This window comes from Oreochromis niloticus, linkage group LG5 (genome assembly GCF_001858045.2).
Source record: "Oreochromis niloticus isolate F11D_XX linkage group LG5, O_niloticus_UMD_NMBU, whole genome shotgun sequence".
Lineage (NCBI taxonomy): Eukaryota > Metazoa > Chordata > Actinopteri > Cichliformes > Cichlidae > Oreochromis > Oreochromis niloticus.
In genome coordinates, this window is record NC_031970.2 from 20677002 (window position 1) to 20694520 (window position 17519).

Genomic DNA, 17519 nt, shown 5'->3' on the forward strand with positions numbered 1-17519 from the left:
CAGGAAGATGAAGCACTGAGGAGATACATCACTTTGCATGTTTTTTTTTTATCCTTCTATCTCAAAAACTCTTGACATCTATGTGTCCTTTAAACAGGTCCGGTTATTCCCTTACCTGATTGGACGAGAGTCTGCGTTTGCTGATAACCTTAAATGGATGGCTTGTGCCAACAAAGGTTGGAGACTTTTTGATAAACACTTTCCAAGACAGCTTCGTATCAGAGTGTCAAACAGGGTCTGATGCTGCGCTTGTGTGCAATAATATGATAGATTAAGGATTTGTGGGATCTGTGCGGTTTGGACATGTATATGTAGCTTTGTGTGTGTGTGTATTTGTGTGTGTGTGTGTGTGTGTGTGTGTGTGTGTGTGTGTGTGTGTGTGTGTGCGCACGCATATGCATGTGCTTGCTCAGACTCTTTTTGCCAAGAGGCAATGAAGTGGCACTTGGGAGGGTCAGAGGTCAATCTGCTCTAATCCCTCTTCCTGTCAGTGTCTTCCTCTTGGCTGCTCACTGCTGATGGCTCCCTCGCGTCAACGCTCCAGATGAGTGCCCTCTGGAAGGGAAAGTCACAGCCAGGAAAACAGATCACAGAGGGATTGTGGAATGACAAGCCACAAACCTCCTTCCCATACAGGCCACCGCTGCGTTATAACCCAACATGTCTGATATAAAACATTGTCAGCAACAGCAGGAGGTGACACTCAGTTTAAACAGAAACACTGGCTCTGTGCAATCCAGCAGAGACATCAGCAGGAGGGCCGTAGTGTACTTTAACACTGTTTTGAGGTACTTTCTTTTGGTTTGGAACCATATTTGAATTAAAAGCTATTTTAGAATTAATTTTAATATAACCAGTAGAAGTTTTAAAACACATCAATGCGTAATAATAGTCAAATAATATGGAATATATACACAAAATATTTGAGAGATACTGTTTTGTGCAATCTTATATTTTGCTTACATTTCTGTTGACATCAGTGAAGACAGTGAGTTCAAAGCTCTGCAGTTTTCCTGGAAATTTTGAAATGTGACAGCTGGAATAGGGTTCAGTCACCCCATGACCCTGAATTTTAGAAGTAGCTATTGAAATGGATGGATTGATGCTGGGTTGTTAAGTCACTGGTTAGAAAGTACACACGATGGGTATTTTAAGCTTATTTAAATGTGCAGTATGTTGAAATTTTATTACCTTTAGGATTCAGAATTCTGTTTTTAGTGCACCACATCACATTAACAAATCAAATAGAATTCATTGATTGTGTGAATAAAAACATATTTTTTGCATTCATAAATGGATTTGACTGAAGACTATCCCCAGTGGTGTCCTTACATTTGGTTTGTCTAAGGATGGTGATGAGTTTACACACTAGTGATCAGTAATATCTTTTAAACTTATCTCTCCTCTAACCTAGATAATGTTAGCACAAGTAGGATTTAACCTCACACCAAAAGAGTAGGGCTAAATTGTTAGAAATCAAACGAGTGGTGAAGGGTTGACAAACAAAACCAAACACGCTGTGTGGGAGGAATGCGTTGCTGCTGCAGTGAACGAAGTGGGGCAGAGGGCAAAACTGCAAAGTTTATCTCAGACTTGGATGCACATATAACTCAAACACTCCCACATAACCATCAGGTAACTCGGTAGCACTTTCTATCACAGCTCAGTAATAAAGGGGAAATAGTAGGGCAACAATGGGGAAACAAGAGGGTAAAATATGGGGTAATTTCTAAGTTATTACTATGCAATTACCAAAGTAATAACTACATAATATTCAAGTAATACCATGGTAGCAACAGTGGTTACAGTTGAGTAATAGTACTCTGAAATTTATGTAACAGGATAATAAGGGCCCCCAAACTGGGGTAACAATGTGGACATACAGCTCTGTGGACATACAGCTCTGTGGACATACAGCTCTGTGGACATAGAGCTCTGTGATAAAGTGGTAATAGTAGGGTAACAAGAAAGAAATAATGTGGCCATTTCTAAGTTATTACCACTCAATTACCCAGGGTAGTTTCTGTGTAATAAGCAGGAAACAGAGCTGCAAAATGCAAAACTGCCTGTTTCTCTTTAATAACATAAGAATATCCTATTAAAGCAAACTTAAAGAAGTGAGGCTATTACCTGGAAATATCTCAGGTAGTTTCTGTATAACAGACAGAAAACAGAGCTGTAAAATGCAAAACTGCTTGTTTCTACTTAATAGCATATTAATAGCCAGGTAATAACCTTTTAAAACACACTTAAAGAATAGTAATGACTACCAGGAAACACCTGTGGTGGTTTCTGTGTAATAAGCAGGAATTTAATACTATGATCATGATAGTGGATTAAAAAAAGCATCAGGAAGTCTGGAATGAACTGGAAACACTTATGCAAAATGTTAATAATTAAGTTTAAAAGAATAACACATATGAATACATTAGATTCATACAGGAATGTGGAGGACCCTCCCTAACGGCATAGTTTATACATGGATGCTCTGCTTAGTAAGCTGTGATTTTCTACATCATCTGTAGTTAAGATGAAAATTCCTGTAGATCCATTTTATGAATGATTGTTCATTGATGTGTTTGGCAAACCTGGAGTTTTCACTTTATTTTTAACTTTATCTCAGTAAAGGAACTGTTTTTCCAACCACTAGATGTAAATTTTACATTTGATTTGCAGCATTAAATAGTCTAACCACATGTTGGGCTGTTCTTTAATGAGTTTATGGATCACATCCTTCCTCTTGCAGAAGTGTGTTTGCTGTGATTGTGGGTTAATGTGTGTGTGTGTGTGTGTGTGTGTGTGTGTGTGTGTGTGTGTGTGTGTGTGTGTGTGTGTGTGTGTGTGTCATTGCAGGATATTTTAGTCAGATCTCAACCTTAGCTGATGTTCAGGAGAACGTCATGAGATATCTTCATGTCATGAGCCGCCCAAAGGTTATTGATCATGAGCACGACACAGTGTGGACTGAGGCTTACGTGGACAGTGCTGTAAGTATATCTTAAGTATTGTACATTAATTAATATTACTGGTTCATTATTCAAGTATACACTAGTTTTCTGGTGTGAAAGCGTTCTTCATAAAATACCTGAGCATCAGAAATAAAGCAACAGATTTGTCAAACTGTCTGCTTCAGAGACATTTAAATGCTGTATTCTGTTGCTGTTCTACATGATATGAGGTTTTTATGCCGTGTTGTCCATCTCTTGTACTGTACAATGAGTATTCACATGTGTGGATCTGCTCTCTCATCATTACTCCTCATGCTGCTGGAATGATTCCTCATTATGAGCTTCATTAATCTGCATGGATTTTTCCCCCAGTGTGCATCTGTGTCCACAAAGTCGATGCAGAATATGCAGATTTTATTTCACTGATGATTCAATCCTTGTTTATCTCTTCTTCCCCATCAGCTTTCCCTGGCCCACAAGGTATGTCAGCAAAGTTTTCATTTTCTTGTGCAAGAACTGGCCTTGTGCTGTGGACCTGATTCTGAAGTAGGACCAGAAAAGGCATCATGGGCAGGATATAAAAAAATCTTTTAGTCACTATCAGCCAATACAAGTCATATTGTATGAAGCAGAAGTGACTTAAATAGCTGGCCATTGCTTCTCGCCCTTCGACATCATGCTTCAGTGGGGGGGGGGGTTGCTCAGAGGGGCACAAACAGCAGAGGAGCATTTATTGTCTTTCTTTCCAATATGGAGGCAATAAGCATGCACACACTAAAACACACACACTCTCCCTTTCACACAGACATACACATTTACACACACATACAGAAAGGGTTTGGAGATTGTCCTCTGCAGTGTGTGCTCTTGTATCTCAGCCTCAGACACACCATTCATCATTCTGTGGATCATTGCACTTTATCTCCTAAAGCCCATAATAAAACTGACACTGGAGGAGAGACCAAGAAAGAAGGAAAGAAGGAAAGAAGGTAGAGAGCGAGAGCGATGGAGGTGTCCATTGCTGTACCTGTGTGCGTGTGTTTGTAAGGACTAAAGCAGGCCAGTTTTCTCTTCCATTGTGTGCTGTGATGAATTTAAGGAGCCTCCATTCTTCATTTTGTCAAGCCAGCTTGTACACACAGCAGTTCACAGCTCGTTGGCTTCATATATACATGCAAACACACACACACACACACACACACACACACACACACACACACACACACACACACACACACACACACACACACACACACAAACTGAACATCAACCACGCTCATGCACAAACACGGACACAGGCATGCTCAGCTGTACCATTTCACAAGGTGAGGGAATAGCAGACCTACTTTAACGGTGCTCATGCGCTGATGTCAGCCTTTATCCTCCTGATCACATGAGCCTCACATGGTTCAGGTCTGACAAGATAAAGGCTTTAACCAGCCTCAGTTCATTTTTACATGTAATTCTTCAGGACCGTTTGGATGCTGCAGTTATATATTATGTGGAGGAAATAAATTCTGCTCCTGCCTTTCACATCAGTCTAGTGTTACGCATTCAATAAATACATTAATAACACATTTATATGTAACTTAGGCTGTATCCTTATTACCAATTAACTACTTTATTGGGTGGTTCAGATTTATTATTTTTACATAATCTGTGTCATTAATATAATTTTGCAGGACTTTAGGTACTGCTGATAAACAAAATGTGTCAATGGTAAAGACAGGCAGCGTGCTTTGTATATAACTTGTCTTAAAATGAATCAAATGTGATGGTGAAGAAAGTTTAATTAAAGTTTTATGTTCTGTGGATGAATGCATTGTTGGTTCCTGTCAGTTTCAGAGCTTTTAATTAAATTACTTAAATTAAAAAATGAAAAGTTATTTTAATTATGTTTGATTATCAGAGCCTATGTAGGGGAGAGAGGTTTTTTTCAATACAGTTTTTCTTCCCTTGCTTTATTATTACAAATAATAATGTCCTGTTTTGCATTTTTCTGTCTTTTTTTTTTTTTTCAGTTGAACGACAAATCAGGCCCAACTTTGACAACTACAGTGGCCATGCCTGTCTTCAGCACAAAGAATGAAACTGTGAGTCAGTCATATCATTTATTAGCTAGTTACTAGGTGTTTTGATGATTAAATTTCACATAGCGGCTGTGTGTTATGTCTCTGTGGGTGAGATCAATCACTATATGTGGCTGTGGAACATCCCCTGATGTTCAAATCTTCTATTTTAAAGAGCAGCCAGTCAGAAGAAAGTTGTTTTAAAAAGGGGAAGGAAGGTGCTCAAACTGCTTGTTTTAGGGTCCTGGATAAACTTAGAGGCTTTGTAAAGCTCTGGTATTGATAAATAAAGATTATTTTTAATCTGGAAATTGTGAAAAAGCTATTCTAATTGGGTTCAGGCATATAAATGTAGGCTGATGAACATAATAGGTCCACCTTAAATCTATATGAATACAAGAAATTTATCAAACTATGGCTTCTCAGGTGTAAAAATTCTGACAAAAAGACATTTTTTTATCTAAACTTTTGAAAAAATTAACAATAAAGAGAAAGTGAAATAAGATTGTGAGCACCAGAACTTAGTATTTTTCTTTCTGACTTTATTTTCTGCCTATACCTTAAAAACATTCCTGGTGGACTAAATTACCAAACTGACAAGCAACAGTGAAAAGCCGCTTCTCTTTCATTTAAATTCTGCAAAGACTAAACTTACTTTTTCATACTATAAACACCTTTTACTAAAGCAATGATATCCTCCCACTGCTGGGTGACTGAATATTAAATGCAGTTTTTATCTAAAGTTGTGTATGTGTTTTGAATCTTTTCATGCAGAAGAACCAGGGTATTCTGTTGGGGGTCGTAGGAACAGACATCCCTCTGCAGGAGCTGATGAAACTCATCCCCAAACATATGGTACAATCAGCTGTCTTGGGCTAGATTAATGTATTCATATGCATATTTTCATTCTGCCTTAAGTATCTCATTTTCTGTCTCTAGTTAGGGATCCATGGATATGCATTTGCCATCACAAACAATGGCTACATCCTGATACATCCGGACCTCAGGCCTTTGGTAACTCACTTTCTTAGCATTACTTTTACACCTGAACATTCTCACAGCATTCCCTGACTTGACCCTATTTTTCCTTTTTTTCTTTTGTCCATGCTATTGTATGCATAACCAAAAATATGAACCTCCCACGAGGGTACGCAGAGACAAATGTGTTATCTGGCTAGGAGGCTACATGGGCTCGTATAGTCTGTAATCCCCACCTTTTCCTTTGATGTATGCATGCAGGGATAAAGGCCATTCATAGGGCTGGCTGGCCTGAGATTTCCCAGAGGTAACTTAACACTCGCTGGCAGAGATCACAGCCGCTCGCCCTGGCACCGTTGGTTCCTCGGGAGCTATGGCTGTGCTAGTGGATCTGTGTGTGCCAGTGTTAGTGCTATTCCTCTCTGTGCAACTGTGTATGCGTGTGTGTGCTGGTCTGTGTTGGTTCTTTGTGTCTCTTTGTGGCTAAAACTGTGCTGTGGTCGTAGTCATTGACTTGTTGTTTCATGTGGATCGAGACTACATTCAGTAGCAAAGTTTGACATGTAAAGTTTAACGCATTGATGTAGAGTTGTTTGAGCGTGGATTTTCTATCAATCATATTAATTATTTTTAATTTACCTGACAGTGTTCATTTCACAGTCGATTTGTTAAATAATTACTCAGCAAAACCTCAATAACTGCTCTTGATAAATAAGAGTAGGTCTTAATTTTGAAAGTTCAACATGAAAGACAGATTACAGTGAAAAATAATGATTTCTAAATTGATTTATTTCCTTAATATCTGGCTCATGCATTTAAAAATTATGTCTTATGTGTATGTTTAACAGATGAATAAGGATAGATAAGCTGACATGTTTAGCTATTAGTTCAAATAAAATATTATTACACTAAAGAGGTCACTAAGTTGTGCACGATGTGTTTCTCTATGCAGTATCAGGAGGGTCAGAAGAGAAGGAAGCCCAACTACAGCAGTGTGGATCTCTCGGAGGTGGAATGGGAAGACAAAGATGGCATAGTATGTGGCAAAATTCATAGTTTTAAGCCTTTATGTTTAGTAGAATATGAACCACTAAATGTGTTTGGATCTGCAATATTAAGCAAATCAGTGACTTCATTACACACTGTGTAATTACACATTTATTACTTTGTTCAGTAATGGCGAAGGTTTCTATTAGATCAAATTAGCATACGAATTGCCATGGCGCGATTGCTCAGTTTTCTGCAACACAGTCCAATTGCATTGAAATTCAGCACCGGCTGGTAGTATGATCAGTGACCCAGCCTTGCCCTCTCTGCTTTATCTTCTAGCTACGCAATGCTATGGTGAACAGGAGGACAGGGACCTTCTCTATGGAGGTGAAGAAGACTGTGGATAGAGGGGTGAGGCTGCAGATAAAGACGCTTAGTGTCTCCATAACAAATGAGAATGTTCTCTTTGTTGTCTCTGAACTGAGGGAATGAATCTGTTATTCTTTCAGAGGCGTGTGCTAAAGATGCACAATGACTATTACTACACTGACATCAAAGGAACTCCATTCAGGTGGAAGAAAAGTTTTATTACATTCATAAATGACTTTCTGTCAGTTTATGTGTCACTTCTACTCAAACGTTGACTGACTCAGGCTAATGTTCTTCTCGGTGCGTGCCTCTAGTGTCGGAGTAGCTCTCTCAAGAGGTCACGGAAAGTACTTCTTCAGAGGAAATGTGTCACTCGAAGCAGGTACTCCGCTCTTTGATTTACACTTTTAAGTCTGAATACTTCACATTGCATGAAAAAATGGCTTGTGATGAAGATCTTACTTGGTTAGTATCCTGTAGTGAGTATCCTGAGAATGTGGCATTTACAGGAAATATATAAAACCTGGTTATTTATATCCATTTATACATGGGTTTTTGTACCAACACAACAAAGTAAGATGTTTACATCAGCAACACATAACCACATTTCTCTAATAATACAAATACTTGCACATGTAAATTTACTCTGTGTTTCAGTCATTGCAGACCGGCATTGCTGAAGCGTTACTGACTTGTGTTTTTCAGGGCTCCGTGATCTGGAACAGCCAGATGTCGCCCTGGCAGACGAATGGTAACGCAGGGGTTATGGGAGTGGGCATTCATGCGTTATGTAGGTTAACCTTTTGTGATCACCAGGGATCCTGAGGCCTGTGGTGTGACAGTGTGGCTCTTTTTGGACGCAGGACCTACTGCAACATAGAGGAGGAGCATGAACATCGTCACCTGACCCAGATTCAAGCTATCAAACTCTTCATGACAGGCCGCAGACCGCACCTCAAATGTAAGACATAAAGTGACACATAGTTATTAGCCTGTTATTTCTGAAATGCAATTATCCTATCAAGTGTGAACAATTAAGATAAAAATATGTTGAATGAGATGGATATATAGTTAATCAGACCCATGTTATCCTCTGATGTTACAGGTGACAGAGAGCTGATCCAGGAGGTGTTATTTGATGCTGTGGTCACTGCTCCACTCGAGGCCTATTGGACTGGATTGGCTCTCAACAAGTCAGAGTAAGAATCTTTAGGTACATCTTCCTGAGATGAAGTTGTGAATAAAGCATTAATAATATGATTATCATTACATACCAAACTATCACAAGATTGCTTGTAATTCATCTGCACTCTCCAATGTCACTGTAAATGAAGGGTGAAGGGTTCCTACAGAAGCCCAGCATGTTTGCTGGGTAAATACTGACATCTTTTGTTTTGTTTATTTATTAGGAAGGCACAGATTTTCTTCCTGAGGTCTGCATTTAAAAGCATTGATAAAAAAACATTGCATTCCACATTTAAACACATAAAGATTATGCTCAACACACATGTTCAATAAAAGAACATTAAAAAAACACAAGATTATAGAAGTTAAAAAAAGGGGAAAAAAAACCAAACTCAAAATTATGAAATGCAATTTCTTTATTTTAATTATAAAACAATATGATTTATTTGATTTTAGTGTTCATTTAATCAGTCACAGGGGTATATATTACTGTGCATTTAAGAAAATTTGTGGTTGCCTCGGGGAGTTAAAAACAGCCATCTGGTGGCATGTGTACACGACGCTAAATTAAGTTTTAATTGACTATGCTGATATGATGGATTGCAAAACTTTCCATGTTGCAAGTAGGAGTGCAGCAATTATCCAGTCGCCATCTTTTACCAGCAAAGTCAGAAGTGCTGTTTGTGTTAGTACCATATGCACAATGATGATTCGATGTAGCTGAGGTTTGATCACTTTAATACTTTAGAAGCATTTACCCAAATATGAAGTTAATTATTAGTAGTGTTTATAAATCTCTGGCACATTATGAAATTATTTAATTCTAAATAACATATCTTTTGTTCAAATTATGCATACCTTAAAAAGATATGCCTTGTAAGACTCAATACATCTGTATCAATTCAGTTTTTGGCTAATATAGCTGAAGCTAATTTACCTTTTCATCAACTATTACACAGTTACAGGATATATAACACTTTGAATCCTAGTAATATGTGTAAGATGTCTATGCATGTTTGCAACTGATGATAATTTCTTTTTGATAAAGCTGCTGAATATTTTTTGTCACAAATTAATTTAATAATTTTGCCTATAAAATATCAAACTAAATGCACCAGAACTCATATGTGAATAATTACATGGATAAATAAAAAGCAATCAAGTATGAACTTAATAAGAACATCTGTGTTAAGTTAACTTTTATGTAAAAATACCCAGTTCATCAAATACTGTATTCAAAGAGAAATTTAAATTACATGCTGCATTGTATCAGTCACAAATGTTCAGGAAAAGTGTGTAAAATCAAAGCGCAGGTGTGTTTTTGTGGCATGCACTCACTGCTCTAAAATTGATCAACAGAAACTCAGACAAAGGAGTGGAGATTGCTTTTCTAGGAACACGTACGGGTCTTTCGAGAACCAACCTGTTTGTACCCGTTGATCAGCTCTCCAATAGGTGAGTGCCACCGCTCAACGTTTCTCTAACCATTCCTTACAGCGTGAGGTGAGGCTGTGATTGTGCTTGATGAATCTAATCCTTTGCTCTTCACCTCAGTTTCACTCTGTATGAATCCCCAGAGATTTCCTGACAGCAGAGGACAAGGAGGGTGTGTTTAATGCTGATCACTTCCCTCTGTGGTACAAGAGAGCAGCAGAGCAGGTTCCCGGCACGTTTGTCTACTCCATCCCCTTCAGCACAGGTATACAGAACATTATGAAGTGTGAAATATCAGCTCTATGAGCCTGTACAAAAATGTACAAAACATGTTTATCTCCACAGTGCTGGTAAATTTTCCTGTATCTTCTAATATACAAGTTCATCTCAATGCAGCATTGCACACTGTACATTTTGCAAATTCATTTGGTTGCTGTAGGCATTAACTTGTCTTTCTACGTCTCTCTCTCTGTTATGGACTGTGGTTTTTACTGGTGGGATGCTCATCTCCCTCACAGCTTTCCTGCCGTTAATGTGGCTCACGTGCTGTCTACTATCTGGAGGGTAGAGATCTCAGTTTCCTTCTCCGGGACATTTGCCCCCCTTTTCCCTGTTAATAATGACTGCATCCAGCCAGGCTTTACCATCATAACCTGAAATGTTCTGTCACAGAACCCATTTCCGAAATATTATAGTCATCTGGCTGCAAAAAAGACCAGACTGAACTCCATTACTAGGTTTATTGTGAGGTTGCTGGATAAAGGGTGCCATCTAGTGAGCAGAAACTATAACTTGAGCTGTATTTATCTCCTTTTCTCCTCCAGCTTTAGAAAATAAAAGTGTGGTTTTGGCCAGCACAGCAATTCAGCTCCTCGATGACAGGAAATCTCCAATTGTTGCTGGTAATGACTTCGAAAGTTCTGTCATATCATTATCATTAGTTTCTAGCTGCTCTTATGTCCAAGCTCACTTTTGCTTGGTCTTGCTCTCAGCTGTAGGGATCCAAATGAAGCTTGAATACTTTCAGAAGAAGTTCTGGACTGCCTGCAGACAGGTAACAACACACCAAGTGTCACAACAGTTTTTCATACAAAAGTGAGCCTCATGATTATGCATGAAACTAACCTGTCCTTTATATGCTCAGTGTACAGCCCTGGATGGAAAATGTAGCATTAGCTGCGATAATGAGGTAAGAAGAGCTTCTTTATTCTGAGTTGAGGAGTACTGATAGGTATTAGAAGAAAATATGACTATGATCTTTATATCCACATTTCAAACAGGACATCAACTGTTATCTCATTGACAACAATGGATTTATTCTTGTTACAGAAGAACAGTCTCAGGTACTGTGTGCAACTAAACTACATCAAAGGATCAGTTTTGCCTTGAAGAATGTGTTTCGTTTGAATCAATTGCTCAGCTATTTAGATTTTGACCTTCCTTTGTCCAGTGTTAATATTTCAGCACACATTTAGAAATAAATTTAAAATCTAGCAAATTTTTCTATTACATATTTAGGCATAGAAATTTTCTTTATGATATTTATTCATTCAGTTCTTCCTTTAAAGGCTTTCCATTGAGTCTTGAAATGCATTAGTGTCACTCTTACAAAAGGAAATATCAAAGTGGAAGAGTGAGTGCTCTACATTGTGTGCATCAGAGCATTCACATAACCTTTAGCTGCAGACCAAGAACAAATAGCTCCGGCTTCCTGTACTGCAATAACTACACAACATTTAGCAGCTGACCAGGTCTTCGTGGTTACCACCTCACTGCACCTCACTGTGGTAGACGCTATTTACATGCTGATGCCCTAAAAAGTCAGCTTGAATCTCATGTTTCTTTGTGAATGCTTAATGCTGCTTAAATAAAGCATGACATAAACACAATTAAACAAATTAAAATCCTTTTTTCATGCTTTCTGGTGTGCTTTGACATCTTTTCTCTCTCAGACAGGACTTTTCTTTGGAGAGGTGGAAGGTGCTGTTATGAACAAACTGCTACAAATGGGATCCTTCAAAAGGTTTGAGACACAGTTAAACAACTGGTTGAGCTTTAACCTAATAAATTAAACTCAAAGGCTAAAAAGCATGTTGTTATATATGACAATAAGGCATATCTTGACTTTAAGCAGCTATCCCCTTCAACACGCCACACCAGTTTTGAGCTCTGTTTGTGCGAACTGGGCCACTCTCCTTCACTGTTGTGTGTGATTGTTTATCGGCCCCCGAAATATAATAAGGAGTTTTTATCAGAGTTCTCAGAATTTCTTGCTAACTGTGCATCACGGTATGACCAGATCCTTCTGCTCGGTGATTTTAATCTGCACGTCTGCGGCCCGGGGAAGCCCCTGGTCAAGGACTTTCTGGACGTAGTGAACTCTTTTAATTTTGTTCAGTCTGTTAAAGGTGTCACTCAAGAACGTGGTCACACACTGGACTTAGTTTTGTCACATGGTTTATCTGTCTGTAACGTACTTGTTGAGGATGTGGTATTCTCTTACCATATGCCTATTTTATGTGACATTGCTCTTTTTAAGCCCTGCGACAGACTGGCGACCTGTCCAGGGTGTACCCCACCTCTCGCCCTATGACAGCTGGGATAGGCTCCAGCGCCCCCCCGCGACCCTGAAAAGGATAAGCGGAAGCGAATGGATGGATGGATGCTCTTTTTAATCCTATTGTTAAACGGGCTGTACCTGTTCGATGTTATCGTGCTTTTGGCTCAAATACTGCCGAGCGGTTTTCCATATTGTTTTGACCAACTTATGTCTTTTCCTCCTGAGTTGTCCATCTCAGATGGATTATTTCCTTATTTGGATTCTGCATGTAAATATGTCCTCAATGTTATTGCTCCTTTAAGATTCAGACAGTGCAAGCCCAAGGCTAGTCCTTGGCTAACTGATTTTACCAGCGCCGCTAGAAAAGAATGTAGGAGATGTGAAAGACGGTGGAAAAAAAGATAAGCTGTATGTCTCTCTGGAAGCTCTTGAGACTAGCTGGAACGTCTATCCACTCTTCTCAGGTTATGTGTAATAAGTTTCTTAATTATTTTGTGGACAAGGTTGCTAGGTTGAGACTTCTGACTCTGTCTACTGCTGATCTGGCATGCATGGTTCTTGCTTTTCTACCAATTGTTTTACCTGTTTTAGCGAAACTGTGTTGAATGCTAAACTGTGTGGCTCTCCAAATGATGTTGTTCCTCCCCACTTTCTCAAAAAGGTATTTCCTACCATCGGACCACACATTCTGAACATTATTAATACTAGTCTTTCGTCTGGTCAAGTACCTAACAAGTTTAAGCATGCAGTCATACATCCTTTACTTAAGAAACCAGGCTTAGACAGCTCAGTCATGTCAAATTTTAGACCCATCTCTAAGCTTCCCTTTCTGAGTAAGATCGTGGAAAGGATTGTTTATACTCAGTTGATGGACTATTTGAATGACTCTCAATTGTCTGAAATCTTTCAGTCCGGCTGTAAGCCCTTTTACAGTATGGAGACAGCCCTCGTAAAAGTTATGAATGACATTCTGATAGCGACAGACCATGGTAAATATGCAGTGCTTGTCTTGTTGGACGTGTCGAATGCAGCTTACAGCACTGTGCGGGAATTTCTGGTTCGGCACTTTTGTGGTTAAAATCTTATCTCTCAAACTGGACTTTTTGTGTTAAGTTGGGGTCAGCTTCATCCTCTGTGGCCCATCTGTTTTGGGGTGTGCCACAGGGATCTATTCTTGGGCCAGTATTCTTTTCGCTGTATCTTCTGCCTCTTGGTGCGATATTTGGAAAATGTAAAATTTCATTCCAGCATTCTATCACCTCAGACATTAAGCCCTTTCTTTCTAAGCGTGACTTGGAAACTGTTATTCATGCCTTTATTACTTCACTTTGTCATGCTTGCAACTAGTGTAAAATGCTGCAGCACGATTTTTAACTGGCAGAAGGAAATTCGACCACATCACTCCGGTTTTGGCTTCTCTACATTGGCTTCCTATTGAATTTAGGATCTGTTTTAAAGTCCTTTTATTGGTTTTTAAATCTCTAAATGGTCTGGCACCTGTTTATTTGTCTGTTTTGTTGAAGCCCCATGTCTCCATTCGTTCGCTTTGGTCAGCTGAGCAGCTGTTGCTTTCAGTCCCTAAGTCACGGCTGAAACTTAGAGGAGACCGAGCGTTCTCTATTTTGGCTCCGATGCTTTGAAATACTCTTCCTTTCCATATTAGACAAGCTACATCAGTGCCAGTCTTTAAGTCCAGATAAAAAAAAAAAACTATTTTTACTCCCTGGCTTTTAACTGTGTGGGTAACTGACATTTTTATAAATTTTATTGCTATGTTTGGTTTTTGCTATTTTATTACTATATTTATATTTGTATTGTACAGCACTTTGGTCTACCAGGTGTGTTTTCGAAGTGCTATATAAATAAACGATGATGATGATGATATCAGATGTTTATTAAGACCTTCACTGTCCTTCGTGTGTTTCAGGATCACTCTTTATGACTACCAGGCTCTTTGCAGAGAGTATGCTGGGAGCAGTGACAGTGCATGCAGTTTGTCAGATGTAAGTGTGCAACAGACAGCGTTTAGAGAAAGAGAAGTAAAAGGATATTTATAATCTGTGGTTCACAACATCTACATCTGCATATGTCCTCAAACTAAACCACTGGCCATAGAACATATTTCAGTTTGTGGTTATCGTTTGCATGCTGCTGATGCATGTTGAACAAGTGGAAAATGAACTACAGCATTTACAACAATCAATACAAAACAAAGCAAATAAAAAAGCTGACCTTATCTTTTCTTTGTCTTTTAGCCATTTTCTGTTGTTAAATGGCTTCTGACTGAACTTGTCATGTAAGAATTTTAATAAAATATTTGTTTAGTATGGTTTACTCTGTTCTCATAACTTTCATCACAAACACTGATTATGTTTTATGTTTCTGCTTTTCTCTTAGTTTCCTGCTAGAATTTAACCTGTACAGCTGGTGGAATATTGATCTCTCAGTTAAAGGTAACCGTAACTTTGTGATGATTTATAGGCATTTGAGATCTGAGAGAGGGAGAATATTTGAAAAGTATGAGTGGCAAAATGAAAACCTCTTCTGCTTAATGCTGGTTTTGTAAAGCCTCTGTGTTTCAGTTAAACCTGCTCTGTTTCACATTCAGCTCAGAGATCTCGGGGTAAAACCATGATGGTACCATGTGATACAGAATACCCTGCATTTGTGTCTGAACGCACCATCAAAGAAACAACTGGAAACATTGAGTGCGGCGGTTGCATCAGGTGCTGCAAAGTGAACTGTCTATTAATCATGAAATAATAATCTAATAATATCATTTGATTATATTTAACCAACATTAAACTTTTTTTTAAATTAGACTTTGTGTTTGTGCTGCAGATCTTTTGTCATACAGCAGATTCCCAGCAGCAACCTGTTCATGGTTGTTGTGGATAATAAGTGTGACTGCAGCAGTGCTCCTCCAGTGACAATGGATCCCATTGAGATCATATATATCCTTTCTGTATGAAGCAGAGACATTTCATGAACTGAAACAAAATAACTGAAGGTTTTTTTTTATTTGTTTCTTAAATATGTTTAGCTGACTGTGAGAAAAAGTGATCATTATGAATTTCATCTTGAGGGGTTTCACTATTGAGATGATTACACTTAGGGTAAAATTTGAAGTTGTGGTTTAAGGTAAGTGAGGTTTAATGCATGTTAGTCGGGTTTCAAACTTAGAATCATATCTTGTTGATTTATTCTTACACCCTTGACTCCTTTGAACACAACGAGTCACTAAAATGTGAGAGACTGAAGTATCAGAAGGACAGAAAAAAGCCTGAATCATGTCATCCTTTCCACCCTGAGGTATGTGAAAGTGTTGATCTGCACACACTATCTGTATGTATGCGGGTCAACATCTATACAGTGAAAGCTGACAGTAAAGAAAACACAAATAAGGTTATGTGCTACTCTATGAAAATGTGATAATAGTAATCCAATTCCATATAACACCACTGAAACTGTTTTCTTTCTGTAAGAATAACATAATAATGTTATAATAATTTAATAGTAAGTTTTCTATAGAGACAGTAGTTAAAGTGGTAGTAGTAATAGGGAGCTGGTACTTGATTTTTAACCCACTGGCTTGTTTTTAAGTTTTAAGATGTGGGCTACAGTAGTATATGAAAGGCCAGTCCAAACACAATGTGAAGTGATGATCGCATATCCTTTTCTAGCATTAAATGTCTAAAAAGTAATTCGGTAATAAAAATGTACATATTTTAAATCTTATATTTAAAATTTTCAGCTATGAATTGTTAACTCATCCCAGAATTTTAGAGGGTTGGTTTCTTTGGTTTGTTGAAATCCTGATTGTCCAGATCTGTATTTTTCACTTGTACATGCAATTCCAAGGGGGATCATTCTCATCCATGTCACTGAATAGTTATTTCACTTTGTTTTTACATATAAATAACATTATATGGGTCAAGTTAACATTATTAAAAAGGTAATCTAAAGATATGATATGATGTTTATATTCAGTACTGTCACAGCCAAATACAACGCATTCAAACTGGTAAGTTTACTAAAAAGCATGTGTACTGCAATATGACAATTGATTGTGTATCTTCCAGGAAAATGCCATGGAGTGCGGTTCAGCAACACGCTTCTCCAGTCCCCTAGCAGCAGCTCTGCTGCCTCTGATAACAGCGACCATCAGCAGGTGACCAATAGCAGCTGCAGTGGAAATCAGTAAGGACTAATTCAATGAGAGGAAGCTTATAGACACATAAAAACATGAATTTGCTCATACCTCTAATACAGGCAGCACTCTACAAAGACAAAATCTTTATCAGTAGCACTGAGACACATCCATTAATGCAGAGAACAAAAGAAAATGAGAATAACAGGAGTGCTTGGTGACTTTGATCAGTGCAATGCAGAGCACACCAAATAGAGTTTGCAAAATAGCTCTACATGTGTGCTGAATTTATTAGAAGAAAGAAACGCAGAACGGCTCACAACAAGTGAGACTGCTTTGCTCAAAGTCTAAGACAAGGGCCTTTGTGCACAGGAAGACATTAAATGTTTGATTATTTGTTGTGTCAAGAAAAATATGAAAGCTATTGTCTGCAGAATGTAGAATGAACCTTTGTGAAATGAGAAAAGAATGCAGAGTGGTCTTTGTTTTAGGCAGTAGATCATTACAAACAATTGATAGTGCTACCACAGTCTTCAGTTTGTTAAAACAATTTATTTGTTTTACTAAATTTGCTTTGATGTCTGTAACGGATCATGTAAAATAGTAGTGAGACACTGGAAAATATTAAATGGCTTTATTCTGTTTATTCTGTTTTTTTAAGCAAATGATATTTAACAAAAGTACAAGATGCATGAATAAGAGCAGTGTGTTTGAAGAATGTGACATTGATGTGTTCGGTCATTTGTCAAGGTGACCACATACTCGTAACTACATGTTTAGGAAAGCTGATGAATAAATGCAAATAAATATTTTCCATCATTTACACATTAAGCTAC

The 17519-nt window shown here is 38.2% G+C and overlaps 1 protein-coding gene across 2 annotated transcripts in view; it reads left to right on the forward strand.

The window, feature by feature from the left end:
• Positions 1–17518, forward strand: part of cacna2d3 (calcium channel, voltage dependent, alpha2/delta subunit 3) — a 36685-nt gene extending 19167 nt beyond the window's left edge. For both annotated transcript variants that reach the window (XM_025907601.1, XM_013267350.3), the window contains exons 14-40: positions 98–176; positions 2854–2987; positions 3411–3428; positions 4970–5041; positions 5792–5872; positions 5957–6031; positions 6948–7031; positions 7325–7396; positions 7495–7556; positions 7669–7736; positions 8060–8105; positions 8218–8315; positions 8460–8553; positions 9899–9994; positions 10117–10238; positions 10798–10875; positions 10966–11027; positions 11118–11162; positions 11254–11316; positions 11926–11996; positions 14461–14536; positions 14789–14829; positions 14931–14986; positions 15142–15259; positions 15375–15487; positions 15763–15845; positions 16616–17518. In XM_025907601.1, coding sequence (XP_025763386.1) covers positions 98–176; positions 2854–2987; positions 3411–3428; positions 4970–5041; positions 5792–5872; positions 5957–6031; positions 6948–7031; positions 7325–7396; positions 7495–7556; positions 7669–7736; positions 8060–8105; positions 8218–8315; positions 8460–8553; positions 9899–9994; positions 10117–10238; positions 10798–10875; positions 10966–11027; positions 11118–11162; positions 11254–11316; positions 11926–11996; positions 14461–14536; positions 14789–14829; positions 14931–14986; positions 15142–15259; positions 15375–15487; positions 15763–15845; positions 16616–16708 — 2100 coding nt within the window. In that variant the 3' untranslated portion in view covers positions 16709–17518. The remainder of the gene's footprint in view (positions 1–97; positions 177–2853; positions 2988–3410; positions 3429–4969; positions 5042–5791; positions 5873–5956; positions 6032–6947; positions 7032–7324; positions 7397–7494; positions 7557–7668; positions 7737–8059; positions 8106–8217; positions 8316–8459; positions 8554–9898; positions 9995–10116; positions 10239–10797; positions 10876–10965; positions 11028–11117; positions 11163–11253; positions 11317–11925; positions 11997–14460; positions 14537–14788; positions 14830–14930; positions 14987–15141; positions 15260–15374; positions 15488–15762; positions 15846–16615) is intronic.
• The last annotated feature ends 1 nt before the right edge of the window (position 17519 follows it).